The sequence below is a fragment of the Neofelis nebulosa genome, chromosome 8, assembly GCF_028018385.1.
Source record: "Neofelis nebulosa isolate mNeoNeb1 chromosome 8, mNeoNeb1.pri, whole genome shotgun sequence".
Lineage (NCBI taxonomy): Eukaryota > Metazoa > Chordata > Mammalia > Carnivora > Felidae > Neofelis > Neofelis nebulosa.
In genome coordinates, this window is record NC_080789.1 from 51,928,982 (window position 1) to 51,954,778 (window position 25,797).

The 25,797-nt window shown below is 40.6% G+C and overlaps 1 protein-coding gene across 3 annotated transcripts in view; it reads left to right on the forward strand.

The window, feature by feature from the left end:
* The first annotated feature begins 8,549 nt into the window (after positions 1-8,549).
* The window catches only part of WIF1 (WNT inhibitory factor 1), a 68,679-nt gene continuing 51,431 nt past the window's right edge, over positions 8,550-25,797 (forward strand). Inside the window, exons 1-2 of one of the 3 annotated variants that reach the window (XM_058742127.1) lie at positions 8,550-9,774; positions 10,264-10,403. In XM_058742127.1, the coding sequence (XP_058598110.1) occupies positions 9,000-9,774; positions 10,264-10,403 (915 nt within the window). In that variant the 5' untranslated portion in view covers positions 8,550-8,999. The remainder of the gene's footprint in view (positions 9,775-10,263; positions 10,404-25,797) is intronic. The other 2 variants (XM_058742126.1, XM_058742125.1) reach the window with 2 other exon arrangements.

A 25,797-nucleotide genomic window follows, 5' to 3' on the forward strand; every position in this document is an offset into this window, starting at 1 on the left:
TATTGGTCTTTGGAAAGGTTATACCAATTTGTACTCTCAACAACCGTGAATGCTATGAATTATTTACATCTTTGTTCTAGTGAAAGGTAAAAGAGTATCTTACTGTTATTATTTGTATCTCTGTAATGACTAGTGAAGTTGGATATCCTTTAAAATGTTAAATGATTGTAGTTTTTCATTTATTTGTATTTGTATGTCAAATTTTTCTACTGAGAAATTCATCTCCCTCATCTAAATTTTGGTAAGAATTGACTTATATTAAGGATTTTAACCCAATATTTTCCCCTCAGAACATCATTTATCTTTCAGTGTTGTTTATCATATCACTAAGCATATAAATATATAATTATAAATATCTGCATATAGATATGTAGATATAGATATATACATATATATGTATATACACATATATATACATATCTACATGTTACATAGAAACCATATATATATGTCTTTAATATATATATATTATATATATTAAATATATATATAAATATATATAAATATATATATAAATATATAAATATAGTTCTATGACTAGAACTCATATATATATATATATATATATGTCATCATTTGGTTGAGGAGATATTTACATATATCTTTGGCACATATATATGATATATGTATATCATACATGTGATGTTTGATGTTTTTGTTTTAAAAAGATTGCCAAATGATCGCCTAAATTTTTTTCTAGAATGTTTACAAACCATCACACTTTCAAGATTTTTTTCCCCCAAGATATACAAATAGATGTCTTAACCTCATTCACAAGGCTCACCAGACAGGAAAAGACTCAGTGAAGGAAGGAATGAGAGTTACTTGGTGGTAACAGTCACATTCCTACTAACCTCAAACAACCCTGTCAAAAGGGTGGGTGAGAACAGTGTGATTGCTCCTGCTCTAGGCAAAACAGCCTCATCAAAGCTATGTGTCAAAATTATTTTGCTACTTTTTAAGGCTCATTCTGAAATAAAATCTTTTATATAGTATTTCTGTTACCCATAGAACTTTCCACTGCTTCAGGTATCTGTGTTCTAGGATGTCTGTGTCTGTGGTAACTTTCTGGGTGTGGGAATGAGTGAAGGACTGGAACTCAGATTAACATATAAATCACACCTTCATCAAGACAGAGAGGTTCATAACGCTCTGGAGACTTCAGAGCTCAGTGATTCTCCCACTCCTCTATCCTGAGGTAGCCTCAGATCGACAGGTGAGAAAGCAGCTCTATACCCAGGACTTGGGTCTTAGCTATTCACTTAGATCACTATGACTAGAACTCATGAAATACCAGCGACTCCTGGGGCTTTGCAGTTTACAGCACGTTTCCACAGGACTTAAGCAATTGAAATGGCATTTCTCATGAACACATCAGGGCATTTTTTAATACTACGTTTTGTGTGTTCATAGTACACAAAACACATTACACAGAAACATGGTTTTCTTGGGTGTCTTTCACCTGAAACCATATTTTCAGCTATTAAAAAGTATTTGAAAATGTCATTTAAAAACAATTTTTGGAGTTTAATATTTGAAAACAGAAACGCAAAAAGAAGAAATTTTAAATGGCTCATAATCACATTACCTTGGTAATTTCTATTAACATTTCAAAAGGTAGATAGGTCTAAAAACTATCAAATGGTAGAGAAAAAAATAGAATAGAAAAAGCCTCTTTCCCCAAACTCTGCCTAATTCGTAATTCCTTTCTCTAAAGGAAACCAGCATCCAGCCTGCTAAGCATGGTAAAGTTACTGTATGAGTGTGTGGCTATGTGAGCATGCTGTGCTGCCTTTTTTGTATGTATACGCACGTCTGTGTTTAAACGCTTCTGTGTAGATTTTTATGTGCGTTAAGGAACACATACTATATACACTGCTTTGCATCTTCCTTTCACAAGGAATCCTGAGAATTCTCATAATCGGCACGTCCAGAAGTGCCCGAGATTCCACTGCACACACATACGATAATTTGTTTTACTAATTTCCTACTAATCGATAGATGATCTCAAATTTTTTGTTTCTTTGTCTTTGCTATTACAAGCCACAATGCAAAGGACAGCTTTGTAAATGCAATTTGGTGGGTTTTTTCATGCATGTTCATGGAATAAATTCTCAACCGTGGAATTACTGAGTCAAAGGGTATTTTGCATTTTGAATGTTTGATGGATATTGGGAAATTAGAAACTGTTCTGCAAAAAAGATGAATCAGCTTGCACTTTCATCAATGATATGAAAGCATCTCTTTTCCTATATCCTTGACAATCCTTTATATTTGGCTATTTTTAAATTCTATGGTCTTGTCCATTTTTCTCCTAAATGACATGTTCCCTGTAAAATGTAAATACAAGCATTTTGGAAATCAAAGAAGTTGTTCCTTTGTCTGTCACGTTTGCAGATATTTTTCTCAGTGTTTTGTTTACAGTGTGGCTATTTTTATTTTAATTTCTACATAGTTATTTCAAATACTTTTTCACATCCAATTTATTTATCTTTTCTTTCATAGCTTTCAAGTATCTCGTTTATAAAGATCTTCCCAGTTCTAAGCGTATAAACACATTCATCTATGAGTTCTGCCAGATCTTTTATTATTTTGGGTTTTGTATGATACAGTAATACTTCATTAATATTTTATTAAAACACAACATACATTAAAAGGCACACAGTTAGAAGTGTTCAACTTCATGAGATTTCATCAAATAAACATTCTCATATGGCTAACACGCAGATCAAGAACAAAACATCGCCAACATCTCAAAGCCCCTTTTATGTCCCCTTTCAATCATTATCACCCTCCAAAGGTAATGCCTTCACTATCTTGACCTATGATGCATGCATGAATTTTCAGTAAACAGAATCACCCAGGATGTATCCTTTTGGATTATTTAGCTCAATATGATGTTCTGTGAGATTCATCCATGCTGTGTGTAATTGTTGCTTGTATATTTTCATTGCTGTGTAGTATTCCACTGTACAAGCAATAATAATGTATTAATTCATTCCACTGACAATAGATATTTGAATTGTTTCCATTTGGAGGCCAAAATGAAGAGTGCTGTTATTGACAGTCTTTGCATAAATATATACACTTTTTCTTTTCTGCTGGGCTTATCTGTAGAAGTGAAATTGCTGAGTTGAGCTTCAGCAGTTATTTCCATATCATTTTCCAAAATGATTGTACCAATTTACACTTTGACGGCAGGGTATGCTTCACACCCTCACCAACTTTATATAATCTTTCTATTTTTATTTGAACCATTCTGAGGGGTGTGAATTGGTTTCCTATGTGGTTTTAATTCTCATTTCTCTGATAAGTAGTGATGTTGAGCAGTTTTTCATGTGTTAATTGGCCATGTGAGTATGTGCTTTTGTGAAGTACCTTTTCAGGACTTTTGCCCATTTTCTACTGGCTTGTCTGTCCTTTTTCTTATGGATTTGTAGAAACTCTTTATATATTCTGGATGAGAATCCTGTACATCCAAGTACTTCCTCCCATTCAGTGGCTTGTCTTTTCACCCTCAATGCTATCTTTTGATAAGGGAAGTTATTAATTTTAATATCGTCCAATTTACCAATTTTTTCTTTCGCTGTTAGTGCCTTTTGTATCCTGATGAAACACCAATATTTCTCATTTCTTTAGAAAGTTTTGAAACAGATTGAATGAAATTCAGTTGACATAATAAACTGCATATATTTAAAGTGTATGATTTGTTAAACTCTGGGAGTGATGGGTAATGTACATTATCTTGACTGTGATGATAGTTTCATGATTGAACATAGATATCAGAACATCAATTGCATCAATTTTAAGGCTTCAGTAATATTTCATCCTATGACAGTGTTCCAATATGTTTCTCATTCCTCTAATACTCGACAGTAAAATTGTTTTCCTGTTTTTCCCCCATCGTTAAAAAATTATAACTGTTAGGGGCACCTGGGTGGCTCAGTCGGTTGAGCGTCCGACTTCGGCTCAGGTCACGATCTCGTGGTCTGTGAGTTTGAGCCCTGCATCAGGCTCTATGCGGACAGCTCGGACCCTGGAGCCTGCTTCGGATTCTGTGTCTCCCTCTCTCTCTGCCCCTCCCCTGCTCTTGCTCTGTCTCTCTCTGTGTCAAAAATAAATAAACATTAAAATTTTTTTTAAAAAAATAGCTGTTAAATGTCATAGAGATGAAACAGCATGGATGAACAGAAAATACCAGATATGGTTTGTGGAAGACAAGTTATAGTAGGTTGCTTGGCAATGCCATTAAGTGAGGGAAGAAGAACAGGAGTGTGGCATGGGATGACGAGGCATACCCAAGCTGGGCTGTGCTTCAGTAATGAGCTGTCATGTGTCGTATGGACAGATCTGAAGTGATAACGTATGCAAGCAGCACAGCGAACCGTGCTGGCCTAGGGTGGTGACAGCTGCCTACTTGGGGGAGAAACTGACTGAAGCAGGAAAGAAAAGACCTTTTTCCCTTCTTAAAAATGATTTTTAATTACAAGAGCATCTGCTCATTTTTTTTCAAAGCCGGAAATATTTGTGCATGAAGTGAAAATCACCCCTAGACCCAGTTCTACTCCCTACAGACCACCCCTGGAAATATTTTGGTATGTAACCTTTTAGACACTTTCTGCGTATAGTTTTAGACACGTACAAATATAAACATATGTACACATAAACATTGTTCTTCTATGTTTATTTATTTCTCAGAAAGAGACAGAGCACGGGCGGGGGAGGGACAGAGAGCGAGGGAGACACAGAATTCAACGCAGGCTCCAGGCTCTGAACTGTCAGCACAGAGCCCTACACAGGGCTTGAACTCACGAGCCCTGAGATCATGATCTGAGCCAAAGTGGGACGCTCAACCAACTGAGCCACCCAGGCGCCCCAGCATAGTTTTTAAAAATTTTTTTAAACGTTTTTATTTATTTTTTAGACAGAGAGAGACAGAGCATGAATGGGGGAGGGTCACAGAGAGAGGGAGACACAGAATCTGAAACAGGCTCCAGGCTCTGAGCTGTCAGCACAGAGCCCGACGCGGGGCTCGAACTCACGGACTGTGAGATCATGACCTGAGCCGAAGTCGGACACTCAACCGACCAAGCCACCCCGGCGCCCCCTAGCATAGTTTTTCAAAAAACAGGACTGCGGTAAAAATAATGCTTGGCAACTTGCTCTATTCACTTATTGTGTTGTGGCTCCCTTTTCGTGCTGCCAGGGTGCCTGCTCCCCTCCTTCACCACAGCTCAGGGTGCATCTGCTGTGCCCTGGTCTCAGGGCCAGCCCCTGGAGTTAGCAAGCTAGCTCTGCTTGAGACCACGAGGCAGAGTGGGCAGGGAAAGGATTACCTGGCGAGTGGGTGGCGGGGCACTGGCAAGGTCCTCCTCTATAGCAGGTTCTGCCCCTGTTCCCGCAAAACCGCACTTCCAGGATGAGTGCTGGTTTCTGTCCCCTCGAGCACCTTCCTCCTCCCTATCCCATTGCCTCTCCTCTAGTCCAAGAGCAGCAAATTCAGAAGCCTACAGAAGCCCAGGAAGTCAAGTGAAGCGGGCTCGGTAGAAGTGTATCATAACTATAAGAAGCAGAGCCCTGGGGCGCCTGGGTGGCGCAGTCGGTTAAGCGTCCGACTTCAGCCAGGTCACGATCTCGCGGTCCGTGAGTTCGAGCCCCGCGTCAGGCTCTGGGCTGATGGCTCGGAGCCTGGAGCCTGTTTCCGATTCTGTGTCTCCCTCTCTCTCTGCCCCTCCCCCGTTCATGCTCTGTCTCTCTCTGTCCCAAAATAAATAAAAAATGTTGAAAAAATTAAAAAAAAAAAAAAAAAAGAAGCAGAGCCCTGTTTGAATGGCAGCCAGTACTTACCCCAGTACTCACACACATCCCCTTGTAAGGGGGGGAATATTGCCAGATCTCTGAATTTGCCTTGCAGAAGCCATGAAAAGCCTGGGAAAGTCTTCATGGTTCATTCTTCACTCTGTCTCCAATTAGACCAAGATTTGGAGAGTAGGAGCTGTGTTTTTACCTGCCTCTCTATCCATACATCAGACACTTCACCAATGCTTTTTTTTTTTTTTCTTGTCAAATTTCCAGTTAAATTCCAGTTAGCTAATAAAGAGTGTAATATTGCTTTCAGGAGTAGAATTCAGTGATTTCATCACCATAACAAGAGCCCTCCTTAATCCCCATCACTCATTTAGGCAAACCCTCACCCACTTTCCTTCACCAATGTTTTTTGAATGAATGAACTAAAAATTTTTTCAAATCCCAGATATACTTCCTCTTTGAATTCCCAGTCCTTCTGTCAACAGCCACCATATTTTGCCTTCTATTAGGGTTACTTGGGTGCTTGTCGTATTCATTTTAATAACTCCAATATTCGTCAAGAGCTGAGGTCGTGTTTCATTTTTCATGTAGTTTCATGACTTTTTTTTTTTTTGCTGTCTTCGTTTTTCCTGTAGTTTTCAGCAGTGTCTTGCACAAAATTTGCTATTTTATCAATCTCTGTGGAATAAGTAAGTTAATAAATAAATGCATCTGCCTACAAATGTAGCTGATGAGAATAAATTGCACAAGGAAAGGAAAAATAATAGTCTGGAAAATAAATGGTAGAATTTTCTTAAAGATTTTTAAGTCATCTCTACATACAACATTGGGCTCAAACTTACAACCATGAGATCAAGAATCACATGCTCAGCCCAGTGAGCCAGCCAAGTGCCCCAATAAATGGTAGAATTCTCGAACTAAGTGAAGCTGACTTGTAATATCATCTAGCACATTATTTTGAAATTTTTATAATATGCAAATAAATATCATTACTTTTTTTTTAGTACAGAAATTTGAAACATGACTGTATTCTAAATGAAAAAGCCACTTTGCTCCTTAATAATAGAAAGGAGAGGGGCGCCTGGGTGGATCAGTCAGTTGAGCGCCCGGCTTAGGCTCAGGTCATGATCTCACGGTTCGTGGGTTGGAGCCCCGCACCGGCCTTTGTGCTGACAGCTCGGAGCCTGGAGCCTGCTTTGGATTCTGTGTCTCCCTCTCTCTCTACTCCTCCCCTGCTCATGCTCTGTCTCTCTCTCTCTCTCTCCTTCAAAAATAAATTTAAAAAGAAACATTGAAAAAAAAAACAACAGAAAGGAGAATCAAGCCTGATTCACGTCTTAGGCAGCCCCTCCCCCCAAAAGATACACTCTTGGAAATAGCTGACTGGTGTATACCATATGTTCGTTCCTTCCTTCCCTTTAAAATCCCAGGAATTCAAATCCAAGATTTTTAAAAAATAGCATGTTTTTATAACTCTAATAAAATCTAATTTTTTTTTAAGTGTCCACTGCTAAGGAGAAGTGAATAGAGAGCAACCATTCTGGAAGGAAAAATAATTTCTTACAGCAAAATAAATTTTACCATCATCATCAACACCTAAGTCAACCACTGCGGAAAGGCCTCACTCAGAGGAAGTTGAATGAGGAGGGAATTTAGCCCCTCTTTTTCTCTACCAAAAAGGACATTTTAGGAGTATTTCCTACTTAGTGTTTGATTATAACAACCTGTAGAGGGCGTCCTTGCACCAAGAGCCATAGAGGTTTGAGCACTGCAAAGGAAAAGGTTTCAGTTCAGACCACACTTTTTGGAGTCAAAGAAAATGTCTATTGTGTGCTGAAATTATCTTTAATTGGGAAACAATTGGCATTAAAATGTTAAAGGGCTTCAAAGGCTGCCTAATGTATGTGAATACATTATATATAGATGAATATGCACTGAAATCAAAACTAATAAAATGTTTGAAAAGAGGTAAATAGTCTTATTCTAAAGGGAGAATGGCTGTGAGCCTTGGGATGTATGCACTTAATTATAATTTACTTATCAGTACTAGATATAGTGGCTAAAAGAATGGGCTTTTAAATCAAGAGTGCCTGGGGTTTGAACCCTGACTCTGTCCATTACCATCTGGGTAACCAAAGGCAGCTTACAGGACTTTTTGGAACAGTGCTTCCCTATCAGTAAAATGGGGCTATTAATAGTGCCTTTTTAAAAGAGTCGTGAGGATTAAGTAAGCACTTTAAAGTCCTTATAAAGTTAAGGCACTGCAAGTTCAAAACAGTCATAATTAGACATCTTGTCTAATTACTTTTAAAGATCAACAGTTGTAAAGCTGAAAATATTTCATAATTGGAAATGCATATTCTGTTCTTTTTAGTAACTTATCGTGACCTAACATTTTTTTAACTGAATGCGTGCACATGTTCGGCTTCTGTTCTGTCCGTTCTGTTTGTTTTCCCCTCTTGAGGTGTCCACCACTCTACAAAGGACTGAGTGAAACACCACACCCAGCCCTAGACACTCATCCTTGGGCATTTGTCGCAGCATCTGGGTGCTTAAGAACAAGGAGACGTAAACAACCCTTTTCTGAGTCTGAAATCTTTCTAAGCCTTTTTTTTTTTTTTTTTTTTTTTTTTTTTTTTTTTTAATCTTTTGCTTCCGTTTTCTTTGCGCAGCCGAGGGATTAGGCAGGGAGCAGGTTAAATACCTTCTGAGGAGGTCGGGTATGTATGTTAGTTAGGCTGTAGCCCACCGCCAGCCAACCAGTCTTCCCATAGGCAAGGCCAGAGCTTGGTCTTCCTCCCAAGCGCCTGTGATTTCAGTACCACCGCGCGCGCCTCCAAGTTTGGGGAAACCCCAGCAAACATTAAGATTTTCATGGTTTTGTGAAGTCCTATCCTCACGGGGTCAGGTGCACGTGTCATCCAGCGTCCAGGGAACTCTTCCCGGGTGAGCAAGGAGAAGAGTCTCCCCAACTGTGAAAGCGCCCTCCTTGATGTGAATCAAGGGCGGAATGAAAGCCCTGCGCCAGGAGCCAAGCCGAGCGCCTGCAATCAAGGACACCACTGGACGGTGGATCGGGTTTTACACTGTATCAGCATAGAGTATCAGCGTAGAGCGGCTCAGAGAGGAACGATAGTGGCGGAAAGGAAGAAGTGGAGGAGTTTGTGCTTTCCTTTAGCACTGGCATAGGGATGGGGGGTCGTCGTTGTCATCGTCGTCATCGTCATCATCACCATCCTCAGAGCTTAATCAAGCCGCGCGATGTCCGTTCTTCCCCTTTGTTTCCTGCCAGGCCAGCCAGGCGAGAGGCAGAGGCGAGTGACGTCCCGGGGGCCGGTCTGAGCGGCCCTCTCCTCAACCGCCTACACCACGCGTTCCCTTTGCGCGCGCTCGCACCCGCGCCCCGCGGCAGGGACGCGGCTTTCCCGAGGGTCCCGCGCCGCCCAGCGCCCCCCAGTGGCGAGCGGCTGGACCTCGCCACTCCTCGCTCGCACCTCACTCGCGCCCTCCCTTCCCGCTCTTCCTCTCGGCCTGTATTTAACCCTCGGGCTCTTGGCCTCGCGGTGCGTGCTGGCATCTCCCGCTTTGCCAGTCTCGCGTCTCCGCCGTCGCGTCTCCCTCCTGCGCCCCCTGCGCCTCCCAGCAGGCGCCGGCTCTCCCCTCCCTCCTCCGGCTCTCGCGGACTCACTCGCACGGGAAGGAGGCGGCTACACGCCTGGCCGTCTAAGCGGGCACAGCTCCGGCCGAGGGAGGACTTCACGGACGCAGGTTGGGTGGGTGCAGCGGCGAGAGCCACGGCGAGGGAGATCTGGGGTAGCATGGCCGGGAGAAGCGCCTTCCCCGCCGCCGCGCTGCGGCTCTGGAGCATCCTCCCGTGCCTGCTGGTACTGCGGGCGGAGGTCGGGCAGCCGCGGGAGGAAAGCCTGTACCTGTGGATCGATGCTCACCAGGCAAGAGTGCTCATAGGTAAGGCCCCCCGCGCCCACTCCCTTCCCCTGCCTTTACTCTCTCCAGCGCTTCTGTTCAAGGAGAGATGCATGCATTTAAGGATCTTTTAAAAACTTTAATTTGCAAGGAAGGTTGTTCCCCTCCACCGTTTAATAAGCTATTTTTCCACCTGAAGGCGTATGCCCTTCTCTCAAGAAACCTAAGCAGATCTAGTGTTCTGATGGCGCAGTTGTAGGTTTCCACAACCGTTAAGTTTTGCGGGGGACCCAGCGTTTGTTAACACCCGGTAACTCCGTGTCCACTCCCTTTCTTGAAAGCTTGTGTCTCTTAGCACCGTTCTTACCCCGTGCAGAGGAAAATTAGTTGGTACCAAGACAGGTGCGTGGTGTGTAGGCATGACCCATACCAATTCTTTAATGCTCTTTTTGCATGCAGTTTCTGGTTTGGATTCTTTTAAGTCCACCTAGTTTGATAGTTTTGTTTTTGTTTTTGTTTTTTTTAAACCAGGATTTGAAGAAGATATCTTGATTGTTTCAGAGGGGAAAATGGCCCCTTTTACACACGATTTCAGAAAAGCACAACAGAGAATGCCAGCCATTCCTGTCAATATCCATTCCATGAATTTTACCTGGCAAGCTGCAGGGCAGGTAAGTTCTGATACCAGAAGGGGTGGTGAAAATTACCCTTTAATATTTCCACTGCCCGATGGCAGGTAGAAATAATACGGTGTCGCGTGTAGGCTGGTACCTTTTTACCACTTTTAAGAGTGATTTCTCATGTGATTTCCAACGCCAATAAAGAGCTAACTCGTGTTTATTGAAACATGTCCCATACATTAAAGATTCCCAGAAGAAAAGGGGAAGCATTGTGCCTAAGCTTGCTATTTTGGTATGACTGTGTCTTCAGGCTGCTAGAGACAAATACCAACATCACTTCTTCCTGTGATCAGTGACATTTAAACTTAATATAATATCTAGAAGAGACTCTTTTCCCCATAGTATATACTAATCATGTTTGACATTATTTATACTTCATAGCAAATTTTAAACTCTAAGTATTTTTGACATTGTGCATTTGAAAAAAAAATTGTTGAATGTTACTCACTGGAACAATGCAAATGCGATACATTTCTGGTTCAACTTCATAGCCTCAAAAAGTGTCATATAAGAATGTTTGTAAAATATTGCAGGCTATTGATTTTTTTAAGTAGCATTTTAAATACGTTCATATGGAAAAAGAAAACTGCAATATATTTTTATGAAGAAGCAGACATTCTCTTAGCACATTACCATCCTTTGTATGTTACCTTTTGTACAGTTCCAATATTACATAAATGAGCTCTAATTTTGGAAAGAAAGGGAGAATAAATGTTATAGGGATTTAATTTCTTTTGTGCAGTTGGAGAATTTACTGTAGAGGACAAAGCGTAAGTAATAAATTCTTTTATTCATTAGTCGGTAAAATATGTCCACTATGAGAGTCATTGTAATTATAATTAAAATCACATTCTCAGGTCCTTTTTTAACTCCAAATTACTTAAGTGGCCATTTTTGTGACGAATGTGATCCAGAAGACACTTAATTAAAAGTAATTGTTTTGAATTGAGAAACCACTTTGTGTCTCTCTAATTATCTGTTATATTTGGGGTGTGATCATTTTAATTGTCATTTTCCCCTCAGGTCTGTTCTCTCATTTTTCCCCCTAAAATAAACCAAATCTAGACCCATCGACACTTCCATCATTGTAAAAAAAATAGATGTTTTGGATCCATCAGGGTTCATAACAGGAAGGTCATCTAGTCTCACACCCCCGCTTAGCAGATAAGTTCACTGAGGTGCCTATTGCTCCAAAAGAGACTATCCCTTTTCTTCCTACAGAATTCCCTCTTCATAGATACTTTATAGACAGTTAATTATGGAATATTGTGAAATCAGTAATAATTTAATGAATGACCTTTTATCATCTTTTTTCTTTTCACCTGAATGTATCTGTGTTTGACCATTTGTCAGATGAGATCAACATTAATTCAGTGTTTGTTTGTTTGTTTTTTAATGTTTACTTATCGTTGAGAGAGAGAGAGAGAGAGAGAGAGAGAGAGAGTGAGGAAGGGAGGGGCAGAGATGGAGGGGAACAGAGTATTCAAATTAGGCTCTGCGCTGAGAGCAGAGAGCCTGATGGGGGCTCCAAACTCTGAAACTGTGAGATCAGATCCTGACCTGAGCTAAAGTTGGACGCTTAACTGACTGAGCCACCTAAGCGCCCCTTAATTCAGTAGTTTTAAAAAGGACACTTTTTTAACCTATACTTTCATGAATTTGTAAGAACCATTGGAAGGTCGCTTAACTTACACCCCTTCCTAGCTGAAAGCATTTGATAACTGTAAGAGAAGCAGAAGGTATCAACGGTTCTTATTTATTTATTTTTCATATGCGTTTGTCTTCTGAAGAATGGAATTTGAAGCAAAGGCTTAAATGCCATGCTATCTCCCCTGTTGGTTTATGGCTAGTGCAGGTTTGCAAACACTGGCATGTTATTGAGTACAAAATGAATCACAGATCAATCTCCAGAATATCTCTTGTAAAGGATTAGAGAAGACATCAGAACTGGCATGGAAATAAGGCTTCTAGCATCTTTTTTTCTCCTGTTTAGTTGTTAATAGCCATTGTGGCTTATCTCATTACACCGGACAATGTTAGCCCCTCAGTTACCTTGCTCTTTATGTTTTCTGCTCTGGCCAGGTACTCTGGAGTCTGTCTTATTTAGCGGGAGGCTAGGTGAGAAGCGTGTGATCTACGCAATGCCAAACAGCGGGACATTTAAAAATATTACTTAAATGTTACTTATTTTACTCAACAACGTTATGTGACTCCAGCAGCATCATTTTTGAAATGCATGAACATTTTGAAGATGAGAAAAATAATCACTTCAATAGCAATTAAGTCTTTTGAAAGGCATCTCTGGCTAAAGCCAAACCACATCAAAACATCGACATGGAAAATGAAAAGCTCACTCCATTATCTAGTTATTTCATCCAAATAATATCAAGCATTTAGGGATTTCGATCATTTGAAATAACTTTTATGTTCTACTTCAAACAGATGCAAATAAAAAAATTACAGTGAGATTCGTTTCCCCACATCAAGTTGCTCAGGTTTTTAAGAGTGTTTTAAGTATGTGGAGAATTGGGCACGCTTGTATGTGGCTGATGCCCCTTGAGCCTTTTTGTAGAGCAATTTGATTCTGAGAGCAAAAAGCGTGATACGGATCCTTTGACTGGAAATTTTCCTTCCAGAGATACATCCTAAGGAAATGATGTCCTAAGGATATTAATAAAAATGTAGGTGCAAGACTGTTCCTCATTACACTATTTATAAAAGTCAACATGGGTAGATGGGGCGCCTGGGTGGCTCAGTCGGTTAAGCATCCGACTTCGGCTCAGGTCACGATCTTGCGGTATGTGAGTTCGAGCCCCACGTCGGGCTCTGTGCTGACTGCTCAGAGCCTGGAGCCTGTTTCAGATTCTGTGTCTCCCTCTCTCTCTCTCTGACCCTCCCCTGTTCATGCTCTGTCTCTCTCTGTCTCAAAAATAAATAAACGTTAAAAAAAAAAAATTTAAAAAAAATAAAAAAGTCAACATGGGTAGAATGTAGAGGCCCAGTGATAGTGGCAGGAGAATGCAAAGAAGCATTAATAAGAATATTCTAGACATCTAACCAATGCCACAGAAGAAAGATATTCATGACAGATTAAGTCAGCAGTGTATAACAGTATATTCTGTTTGATTCCATTATAAAATATGTAGGCAGACATAGGAACAAACATCTGATAAACCTCTGATTCTCCTGGGTATTAACATTAGTCACATCCGCGTATTTTACATTTTTGTTTTTCCACAATGAATGTGTATTGATTTGTAATTTCAAAAAACTATTTTACATTAAATACGTACAAAAAGTTATACTTTAGAGTTTATGCGTGTATGACATTCTATGTTAGTTTACTTATATTTCTTACCCAGTATCATTTTTTAAATGTTTTTTTAAATTTATTTTTGAGAAGGAGAGAGAGCACAAGCGAGGGGGGGGCAGAGAGAGGGGGAGGCAGAGGATTCAAAGCAGGCTTTGCACTGACAGCAGAGAGCCCGATGTGGGGCTCAAATTCATGAACCATGAGATCATGACCTGAGCCAAAGACGCTTAACCAACTGAGCCACCCAGGCGCCCCAATACAGTATCATTTTTACACCACACATCACTCAACAAAATGATAAAACAGGTGGTTTTTGTGGCTGACTGTAGCTATGGAGCCCAAAGAATTCACTAGTGCTTCTCTCTGATTCTCACCAGTTTCTTTCAAGATCCCTAAAAGTCTGCCTACGAAGGCTTTCCTATCTGAAATCAGATGGCCTGACCTCGTTCTCTCACTGAAATCCTCATTTTCCATTGAAAACCCTGTCTCTACTTTATCTCCCATTTAAAATACTCATTTACTCACATGCCCTTCTCAAGGCCTTTAGATCAGAGAAGAATTTCTATTAAAGAGGTTTAGGCTTAAAGGATTTTTAGTAATCAAGGGAAAACACTCTTTATTGCTGTATATAACTTTTAATAGTTGATATTTTTCAATGAGGCATTCCTTATTCTAATTTTTCTCCATATTTGGGACAGGTAGGGACCCTGAGTGACCATTTTGGTTTTCTAAACGATGCACTAATTAAACATTTTATTTGGAAAATAACTCTTTCTGAAACTAATGGCTTTCAAATAAAACCTTAATGAGAAGTTTTGTTGGACAAATCTGAATTCCAGTATTAGGACACCACTGCTGATTTCCATATGAACCAAGTTGGTTCAAGGCCAAAATTTTTTGTTTATATAGATCTTATAAATAGATCTTTATTTATAAAGATCATATAGACTTGAACTTAACAACTGTAATATATTCTATCACCTGCACATAGATGCTAAGGTACTACGAGTCTAGTATGCAGTTAAGAGGCCATCTCTTTTTATGTTGGCTTTTTTTTTTTTTTTTTTTTTTTTGCAGCGGTGATGGATTTATGCTGAGCCATATCTGTACTAGTTTTCCAACCTCCTTGTGACCAAATGCCTGGATTTCTGAGATGGTTGGCAAGGGTTGGGGTGAAATTGGTGTGTATGGAATAGAAATTCTCTGGGTGAAGATAACCAGCCAGTATTAACTTCCAACCCACCACATGGATTACCAAGCAAGCCCTGACCATCTGTACCAACAGGTCCAGATCTTAAAGTAAGCTTGTTATTATGTGTAGCGGTCACAATCCTTGTGACCACCAGAAGTCAGTGACGGAGCTTCATTTCCGTCAGTTTCAAGATGTTTAAAACCAAAACTTAAAAGCATCGTGGTGGATACAGGAAAGAAAGGGGAGAATTTTGTCTGCTGTGCTGGGGAGTGGGTGGCCACATGTATGTTGTGAACGCATTGACCATTGGGTTAAACTGCAGAAATGTGCTCCTTTGTTTTATGTATCACCTTACAAAACAGAAAATACTACATATGCCGAAAATGTAGCGTATCGAGTACGATGGTTTCCCATCATGTAAGGAACATAAGTGTATTCATCATCCTTCCTCGTTTCCCTATCAATTAAAAAAACGCCCTGAGTTAACTCCAACTGCCCTAAATAATAACAATAATAATACAAAATCAAGTATGAAGAAAGCTAAGAACTTGGCCTGGGTGGTGGTGTCTTTGAATGACTTCACTCAGTAGGGACCCAAATTCAGCTTTAAAATGAAAAGAAAAGAAAAGAAAACTCAAAAAGAGATCCATTTGCCTGGAAACCGACTCAGATTTTTGCTAATTTTTTTTTTAAAGTGGAATCATTCCACTGATGTGTTTCTGTAATATGAACCAGATAATCCAATTATGTCATGAAAATGTCCCTAAAGCTCCGGATAACTTGTTTTCGCATTACAGCGTTTGATAACGATGTCGCACTGGTCCCATTAAACTGGCTGCAGTTTGCAGTCTCAAATTTCCCGTTGGACTGCTCGAGGAAAGGAGACCTGTCTGAAAATGGGTTTTTTCCTTCTTTTCTCCCCTTGACAAAAATGAAAGAAAAGCAATAGAGAGTGAGTTTTAATTCAAGCACTACCTCTCCCTCGTCAGAGGAAATACCAAGTACCCTTACCCACCTCCTAACAATTCCATAAGTTATGGTAACACTTATTATTATTATTTGAGTCCCTTCATGTGTACTGTCCACATTTTTTCCTAATGGAGGTATGATTGTTTTGGTAGTTGCAACCCAAGTGGCTGCATACTTTCATACTCCTGGGGTTTGCCATCATACCTTTTCAGTGGTTTTATGTCATCAAATGGAGGAAATGCCTCGTTTTTTGACCCCTGGTCCCTGGTTTCAAAGTGGGAATGTGAATGTTTGCATACTGTGGGCATGAGTTTTTTGAAGAAGGTACTCCTATCAAAAACCCAGCTTTAAACTTTCCATGTTTGGATTCTGCTAGGCTGTGGCATTTTGCATTGTGGTGGTGCGGACATGCCACCAGGGATCAAAGAGTAATTCTGCAGAGAGCCCATTTCATTTAGCAAAGCAGGCATGTGCCAGCCATCTGTTGTATCTGCTGATAGAAAACAGCAGTAAGTTTCTCAAACTTTTGCCAGAAAAAAAAAAAAAAAAAAAAGCTTTATTGCTTAGAGGAGATGAGTTACAAGGTACCTTGTAAGCCCCATCTGGTTCTACAGCGATTTACATGGCACAAATGTAAACTCTGCTACGTCTTGCTTACATGGTGGTATAAAGGCATGTAAACAAACCCTTCGCTGCTATCCTCTGCGTTTATTCCTGACTTTAAAATGCTTGCACAAATAAAAATCTTTTAAATTGTTGTGGTGAAGCGGAAAGGAATGGTACTCAATAAAGCATTTTGTGTTGGATTAAACTCATTTAACTTAAATGTCCCTGACGTGTCGTGAGAGGAAAAGTTCGGGGATTAAGGGTTTGGTGACAGTGTTCTTCATCCTGTAGCTGGATCTCTGGAGGAGGCATTGTCAGGTTAGGATTCTTTTGCTGCAAAAAGTTGGCCAACTTGCCCCATTTGCCAACCTGGGAGTAACTTGGTTACACTGCTGTGAACCTTTAGGGGATGGGGAGTGTTCTCCCCTGCAGCATTTCTCTGCCTCAAGCACTCAGTCGATCACCAAACACAGACAACAAACATAGAGCACACAGAGAGGAATAAACATGGTCCCTGCCCTCAGGGAGCTTATAGCCTGGGAAACGTTCAGCATACTCCTCCGAATAAGGTTAGAAAGTCTAGGATTGCTGGAGAGCACCAAGAAGGCCACTCTTTTCCCTGCCTGGAGGAAGAGAGGCGGGAGCTCTTCCCTGAGCTCACTGAGCAGGTGTGTCTGAATTAATTCCTGAAGGATGCGGAAAGCATCCATCAGACCCGCATGGTAGGAAAATACCTTCCAAGCGGAGAGCTCAAGGGCGTTAAGTGCACGGAGGTCTTAAAGGGGAAGGCAAGTGGTAGGTGATCATGAGTGGCCTCGTACACATCTGAGAGGTCGTGGGGATGATGCCCCAGTGAAGGGGATGTCAAGGTCAAATAATGGAGATGGTTCTGGGGGAGAAGAGAAGGTAGAAACAATTCAGGGATATTTCTCTCTTCTCTCTACTATGAAAAGAATGGACTCAACATTTTGCAGGTTTGTCCCAGGGATATATCAAGTACGTGTTTGATTTATGTCTTGGGTGGACAGTGGCTTTTGCAAAATCATCATTTAGCTCTTCTTTCTTACTAAACTTTTGGAAAACTTTGTGATGGTTAGTCTCTGCTCCAGGTTAGTTTTGTTTGTTTTTTGTTTTTTCCTTGTTTTTTTTTTTTTTTTTTGGCAGTAGGGCATAGAGCTATTAAAAAACCGCGCTTTGTGAGTGTGTAGAACGTTTTAAAAAATCAATTTAGTTTTCTAATGGAACTTAGAACTTTGAACTTAATGTAAAAGGAAGCTTAGATAAGGAAAAGAGTGTGCTAATTTGTGAAAGGATTGATTGAGCACCTATGCCCAACTCCCATACCTTTTTAAGTATCAAGAGAAGTACAATAAAGGTAAAGAAATTACACTTGGCAGGTACTGCTTCTGTTTAAATGATGAGAAGTGGACATTGGACATTGAGTTATTTAAAATAAGCCTGCTTCTTCAAGTATTAGATGTTCTTTTAAAACTTACTGGCTAAGAGGCACCTGGGTGGCTCAGTCAGTGAAGCATCTGTCTCTTGATTTTGGCTCAGGTCACGATCTCATGGTCCTGAGACTGAGCCCCATACTGAGTGCAGAGCCTGCTTAAGATTCTCTCTGCCCCTCCCCTGTTCATGCACGCATGCTCTCTCTCTCTCTCTCTCTCTCTGTTTCTCCAAAACAACAAACTTATCAGTTAAAATTCTAAAATCCTAGGACAATTTCTGTTCTCTGTTTCCCTCAGATAGACTTATGGATTTTGTCTTCTTTTTGACTTTTCTAGATGAATGTGATTAAAGAATCCTGAAAATTGTCAGGCATCATTTGAAACCCATTCACCCGACCACAGTGTCACAGAGCAGCTATGTATTGTGTGGGCCTGAAACAGGGGACAGATGCAGGATTGACTCCTTAGCTGGCAATATGAGAAAGGAGATGAACACAGTTCTTGCTTAGCTGCTCTTGGCCAGAACCCAGATCGTGCCCCAGGGAGGCAACACGTGACTAAGAACCAATTTTCTGCCCTTGAGAAAATTAGAAGCTAACTGGAGAGGTGGATATATACCAATCGATCATCCAAATAACTGCTGGGAAGCGGTATTGTATTGGGACTAGGGCATTCTCAGGTTATAATGAGAGCATGGAGAAGGAACTCCAGCGCTGAGCTGAGCCTGACAGTTGAGCTAGCCAAGCAGAAATGTGGAAGAGGGGATGGTTTTTAGGAGAAGAAACAGCACGAGGCGACGTATAGAGACCAGAACGACATTATCTGGGAACCAGTATGTTGGTGTGGCTGGAGTGTATGTGCAAGTGGGAAGTAGAGAGTTGGTCCTAGAGGACTTTGTCCCGCAAGTTAACGCATCTTGTGTTTACTCTATAGATGATGTTGAGTTATTCCATGAAATACAGCAGAGGACTGTAGGGTCAGAGTTACATATTTAGATATTGTGTTAGTGGGATGGAAGATAGCTTTGAGGGGAATAGACTGCAAGGAGAGAAATCAGGAATAATACAATATAAGATCGGAGATGAAAAGAAGGGAAAAATGGATTGGGGAAACATTTAGGGGATAAAAATACAAAAGTCTTCGTGCTAGGAATAAAGAGCCTCTCATTTCCTCCACTGTCTGCTTCATTAACTTGGCAGTAGCCCTGTTAGCCTTCCTGCCCCCAAGCTCATCCTTCCTGTCCCAGGGCCTTTGCACATGACATTTGCGCTGCTTAGAATTTACTCCCACTAGATTTCTATGTGGTTTGCTCCCCCATTTCCCCCACGTCCAATCAAATGTCACCTCCTCTAACAGGCTTTCCCTGACTCCCCTCTGTAAAACATCGACCACCACCCTCATCACTCTTGAGTCTACTTCTCTGCTATATATATTTTTATGGCCCCAAGAATAATGATTATACTTGATTATATTTTATTTTAATTGTTCAACCCTCCCATTCAATGTAAGCTCATGAGAACAAGGACTTTGTCCTGTTCACCATGTAACAACTCCAGGTCCTGAAACAGCTCCTGACACGCAATAAGCAGTCAACAAACTATTTGTTGAATGAATTAATACATGATGCAGATCCCATTATTATTCTGAATTGATACATAAGGCAGCTAAGACAGAGAGGAGCAAAAGAAACATGGGTAGCAAGTGGCAGAGCTGGAATTCAAACCTGGGCAGTTGGGATCCAGAGCCCTTGCTCTGATAAGTGCTAAATAGAGGTATGAACACAGAATGGGAACACAGAGGAGGTAACAAGTAACTCTGGCTGAGGAAGGAGGGCCAAGTTTCGCCAGAGAAGACGGAATAATTGAACTGGGAATTGAATCTGTTTAATGAGCTGAGACAGGAGTCAGGTGTAGGGAGAAGGACTGTCACAGGTAGAGGCAAAGGATCTGGGAGAGTGCGTTCTGGGAAAAGGTAATGGTGCCTCGGACAGGGGCCGGATGTATGCAAGGGAAAATATTGGGGCCAAGAGCTGGGAGGCAGGGTGTGTGTGTGTTTAGATGAGGCTGGACATTTGGGAAAGGCCAAAGGCAGAAACAGTAGAACCCATGGAAAGGTCACTTAACTCAATTATTTTATCTGTAAGAAAAGCAGTTTAGATTAACTCTAAAATGGGGCACCTGGGTGGCTCAGTCAGTTAAGCGTCTGACTTCGGCTCAGGTCATGATCTCACGGTTCGTGGGTTCGAGCCCCACATCGGGCTCTGTGCTGACAGCTCAGAGCCTGGAGCCTGCTTTGGATCCTGTGTCTCCCTCTCTCTCTGTCCCTACCCCACTTTCACTCTGTCTCTCTTGCAACACTAAATAAACATTAAAAAAATAAATAAATAAATAAAATGCCTTCCAAATTCTAAACTATTATGATTCTATCTCTTAAGAAAACATCATCAATCATTTTAACATTAACAGTAATATCTGTATTCAAATTGCAATATCTTTCTCTATTTTTAAAAATCAAGACAGAAAGATTCTTCCTCCAAAATTGTCCTATTTGTTGTGAAATTTAAAGAGGTTCATCTCAGTATACTCCTTTATTTATCGTATGTTGATGATGATACCCAATACTTGCATAGCATATACTTGCTGGGAGCTTTGCAGATACTCTCTCATCAGATCCTCACAGAAGCCAGAGGTAGGCACTAGTATTGTCCCCAGTGTATAAATGAGGAAACTGGGGTGTGAGGAAGTCAAATTACTTACCTGAGACTACGTGGCTAAGAATACCTATGTACATGTTTATACACTTGAGAGAAGTTATTATGGATGTCTTCGCATCCAAAAAAATACCAATTCAAAGAACAATTTATCAATGCTTACTATGTCCTAGGTTCTGAGAATGCAAATTTTAATTGATCCAACTGCCTTCTAGGAATTCACCAGCTGGGGGTGAAGACCGTGGGGTCAACAAGGCAATAATAATTGTGGTGAGCTCTCAGGGCCAACATGTGTGGTTGGATGGGCTTTTTCATCGCATAAGGGGAACTGACCAAAGCAGCGAGTTCAACCTGACCAAGCTGAAATCCAGCTCTTTGACATTTCACCTGTCAAATCTGACAGCATGCCACAGAGCTGCCTCTGTGCCTCTACCTAATTTGCATACAGCCTTCATATGGGCCAGGTGGCTCCCGTTACATGCCCTAAGAGAATTCCTATGAGAGCATAAAGCCAGAGGGTTTTGCCACTGGTCAGGTAAATTTACAATTGCTTGTATGCTGAAGAAGATATCACAGGAAAGATAACGTCTAAACTGGGTCACGAAACGTTCAGTAGGCAGAGCATGACCAAGGCAGGTGGGGCTGGGATGGATGTTCTGGGTATGTTGAATGATGCATAGGAAGGTACGCGGGATTGAGAATCACTGGTGTGGTTGGAGTAGGACTGTTAGTCCCAAAAAGTTTGAGACCGTGATGACTTCTGTATGGCAGAGTTGACCTGTATTACAGAAAATAGGGAGCATGGTAACAGATATGGTAACATCGTGCCTGCATGCAAGATACCTTTGGTGGCAGAGGGAGGGTAGATAATGGGGTGCCAGATGGAGGGTGGATACTGGGGTGCCTGGCTGAGGACAAGGAAACAATTAGGAAGTTTTAAAAGACATTACAAGGTGACACGAGTATGAAGTAAGGCAGGGGGTAGGGAGAGAGAGGAAGAAGCAGATCCCAGAGATATCTCTCAGGATAATTGACATGTAGGTGCTATGGTAACAGGGGACTGGAGGATGACTCTAAGCTGGCTGGACAGATGGTCGGATGGTTATGCCTTAACTGAGAAATTAGTTACAGGAGTAAGCGCAGAACGGTTTGAGGTACAAACCGTTTGGAACTTCCCGAACACGAATTTTCTGCTGAACCTTCAGATGGCAGAGTCTGGTATGAATTTGAAAACTGGAGTCTAGGACAAAGATATGAGACGTAGAATCGAAAGACTGATTTTGGAGATTTAGAGTTTTTCTTCTCTACCTAGCTCTCTTCCTTCCTGGTTTTGACCTCAACTCAACAGATACTTGGGGTCCTACAAAATGCCAAAGCTTGTGCCGAATGCTAAAAACACAAATATAAATTGTATATGAAGCTTGCCCTCAGTCTAGTATGACAACAGATATGAACAAAACAACAACAGTGCAATAGTAAATGTATTGTAATTGCAAAATGAACAAAGTGCTGTGAAAATACTGAGGAGGGAGCATAACTCTTTTGGGAGAGGAGTGAATTAATCTACATAGAGTTCCTGGTGCTCTTCAGGGCATAACCTGAACCCTGTGAAACTAATATATGCACACTTGGAACAACTCTGCTCAACTTCATGGCTTTTATGTACTTGAGACAGTATGGCCTAATGTATTCTGCTTTATACTTGCTATTATTATTGTTGTTGTTGTTGTTTTGGAAAAGAATACAACAAATGTCACTATACCACTAGGTGACAGAGAAAATCATCTCTCCAGAATCAAGCGTCTAGAAATACTCTTGGGAAAAACAGTCTGTGGGAGCTGGAGATATGCCTGAATAAACCTATACTATAGAGCTTGTTAGGATGCCTGGTTTGCAAGGGCTATTTCAGTATTAGTCATGGATGCACCACTGGGTGGGCGAGGGGGAGGGGGAGAGGGAGAGGCGGTGGGATTCACATCTGAAGTCAAGTCCACGTAGATGTATCTCCTATTTAAGGCAATGCCCTGATGGAACCCTAATAAACTTGTAAAATTACTCTAATGTTTGCCTTTTGAGTACTTATAGTGAAGCCATTTGACTCCTGTCATTTGTTAATTCGATCAATATTCCTGTTTCCAGTTGGAACTTGGTAAGACGTTGAAATTGTATTTATATCGCTGTCACTTACAGCAGTAGCCAGCAGGTGGCAATGTAAAAGTTACTTCTTTGTGGAATTTTCCATTTCAGCATTTTTTAAGTCTGTGGGGGTGCTCTCTAACAGAGCCCAATTTGTAGGGTACTGTGATCTTACACAATTCATTTCAATAGGCCATTAATATATTCAGTAAGTTAGAAAATAAACTATCTCAAATTCCATGTCACTGAAAACATCAAGACTCATCATAAATTTGAAAATTCATCCTAAATAAGTACAAATGTGAATGATTTCATTGTACCCTGATTTTCTGTTTCTTCCTTTTAAACAATTGCTCAATCTCAAGCAGGAGTCAAGTTTTAAGTTATCTCTCCATATTCATCCAGTGTTTTGTTTTGTTTTTGTTTTGCCTTCTCTGGCTGTAACTTTAGGTGTCAACAGAATAGCAGAGTTGGAAGATATCCCAGAGTTCATTCACCCTATCAAGCCTAACCATTATCTGAAGCATCCATGAGTTGTGGTTTCTTAACTTCTAGTTGAACATGTGCAGTGGCAGGGAACTTATTAAGGCAGATGTTACTGAATTATTTTAATTGTGTTAATCATAGAAAGGTTTCTTCATAATGGGCTACAACCTGCCTTCCCACTGTAACTTGAATCTCCCAAGACTCTACCAGTCTATGGACTTACACTGGGCATTTATACCCTGAAGTTTGTTGACTTATCCTCTCCACTGCTAATGGAGGGTCTCTGGTTCATTTACTCCTACTTCTTTCCTGGCAAAGACCAGCTAGTTCTGTGAATTCTTAGAAGGACTCTACACACGCCATCCTGGAGGGAGATGTCCTGACCTCTGCTGCTACATTATGGTCCTGGTGAGACCTGCTTGTCAGGTCTAGATGCAGCCTCTCTATGCTCCCTAAGCGATAAAGACTCAAGGGGCCATAGAGGGCTGTATTCTCCATAGGTCTTACAGTCTCAGAGCAACTTGGTGTTCTGTGCAGAAATGGGGAGTCTACCCCTGCTCCCTATTTGACATCGAACTTTATCACTTGGCACCTAAAACAACATGACCTGAGACCTTTGGCCCCAACTAGACACCAACATTAATTTCCTGCAGCCCATGTCCCCAAACATCCCCAATTTCTCCAGCTCCTTCACATAAGCAGTTTTGCATCTTTTCAACCTTGATTCCTAAATACTTAGCAAAAGTATAAAATGATCACAGATGGAATTTACTGGTATTTTACTCTTTATAGTCTGATGAGAAAATAATTCATTGCTAGAATTGGAGATTACTTCTAGAATTGTGAAATCATTTTTGGTTTACAAAACTTGTATGATAAACTAAAGACGGAGAAGAAAAGGGAGGGGAAGAAAAATGGAAAATAGCTAACACTTACTAAGGTATTCTGTGTGCCAGTCACTGTGCTAATAATCACTTCTCATCACTATCTAGTTTAATTCAACAACCCTGTCAGATTAGTGTTACTAATATTCCCATTCTACAAAAATGGCGACCAGGTCACGAAAAGTTATGCAAATTGCCTAAGTTCACATATCTAGTAGGTAGTGGAGCCAGGATTTAAACTCAGGTAATCTGACTCCAGAATCCACGATGAAATGGCGTCTTGAACTCTTTTAAAACAGAGATTTTCCTGAATCTACGTCTTTATCCTTTAGACATTTTATTGCATGCACACCATGTGCTGTGAAGCATGAGTTAGATACCACCCTGACCAATAAGAGCTGACACTGTTACAGGTGCTAAAGTAGCATGCCTTTCAAATATTTGGTAAATATTTGATCGACTCACTTGAAATTGTCATCTTTAGTAGGTCAAAATGGTTGAATTTCATGTGATTTCACTTAAGAAGAAGAACTGACACTTACTGAATATTTACCTCGTGCCAGAAGCTCTTCTAAGTAATTTATAGGTATTATCTCATGTAATTCTTGGACCAATTCTGTGAAGTGAAGATACTATTTTTATCTCCATGAAATGTATGAGAAGCCGGAGGTGCAGAGAAATTAAGTAACTTGCCCAAGATCATACCTTAGTCATCTGCAGGGCCAGGGCCTGAACCCTGGCAGTCAGATGCCAAAGTAGGTATAAGTATGTCTATATTATGTCACCTCTGTGTTATCTAAGAGTAGGCCAATCTGCCCATCCAAATCAATTGTTAAAGAAGCAGCTTCATTTAGAGAGTCGTACCTTATGAGGCCACTATCAAATCAACTAAGTCAAGATCTAGTTCAGAAGCTAAATGGAACAAATACAAAATCCATTCAGACTGGCTGAATGTCTTTGGTTCCCAAAGTTTGATCAGTAAATGTATCTGATATCCTGGATATCCGCAGGCTTGAATTTGGAGAGTTATCGTTGCATGTCCTGTGTTGTCTGGGGTTTGAGGCAACATTTACTCATAAGCTGAAGGAGACAGTGCAAATTAGTACAGCTCTCTTGAATTAAGGTAAGAGATTTCTATCATTCTGCTAATAGCAGTGACATCTTTCTATATCACACTTAATAGTTTAAAACATGCTTTCGTTTATATTGTTTCATTGAGTTCACTCAGTCCTCCTAATGACTGAAAAACCATGCATTGCTAAAACTGTAGATAATTAAATATGAGGAATAACTGTGATAATTTGCAGTGGATGGCCTTTGGCCAAAAGTAAAATAATTCAAACCTGATCTTTAATAGCTGTACATTCTTCTATAATGCACAAAAGTTTTGCATCTGTGATTTTATAGAAAGGCTTTTTTGCCTTTCGATAAAAATAAATAAGGGCCCATTCAATAAATTCTATTTAAATTATAAGGAAACATTTTCAGTGGAAAATAAAAGTAGATTGCCATTCCATTGCCATGGTGAGGATAGAAATAATCACCCTTCATCTGGGTTCATACTTGGTATTTCAGATATCTGTTGCCATCAATTCCTTGAGAAACTCTGCATAGCCAAAACTTTTCTAGAATGGTATT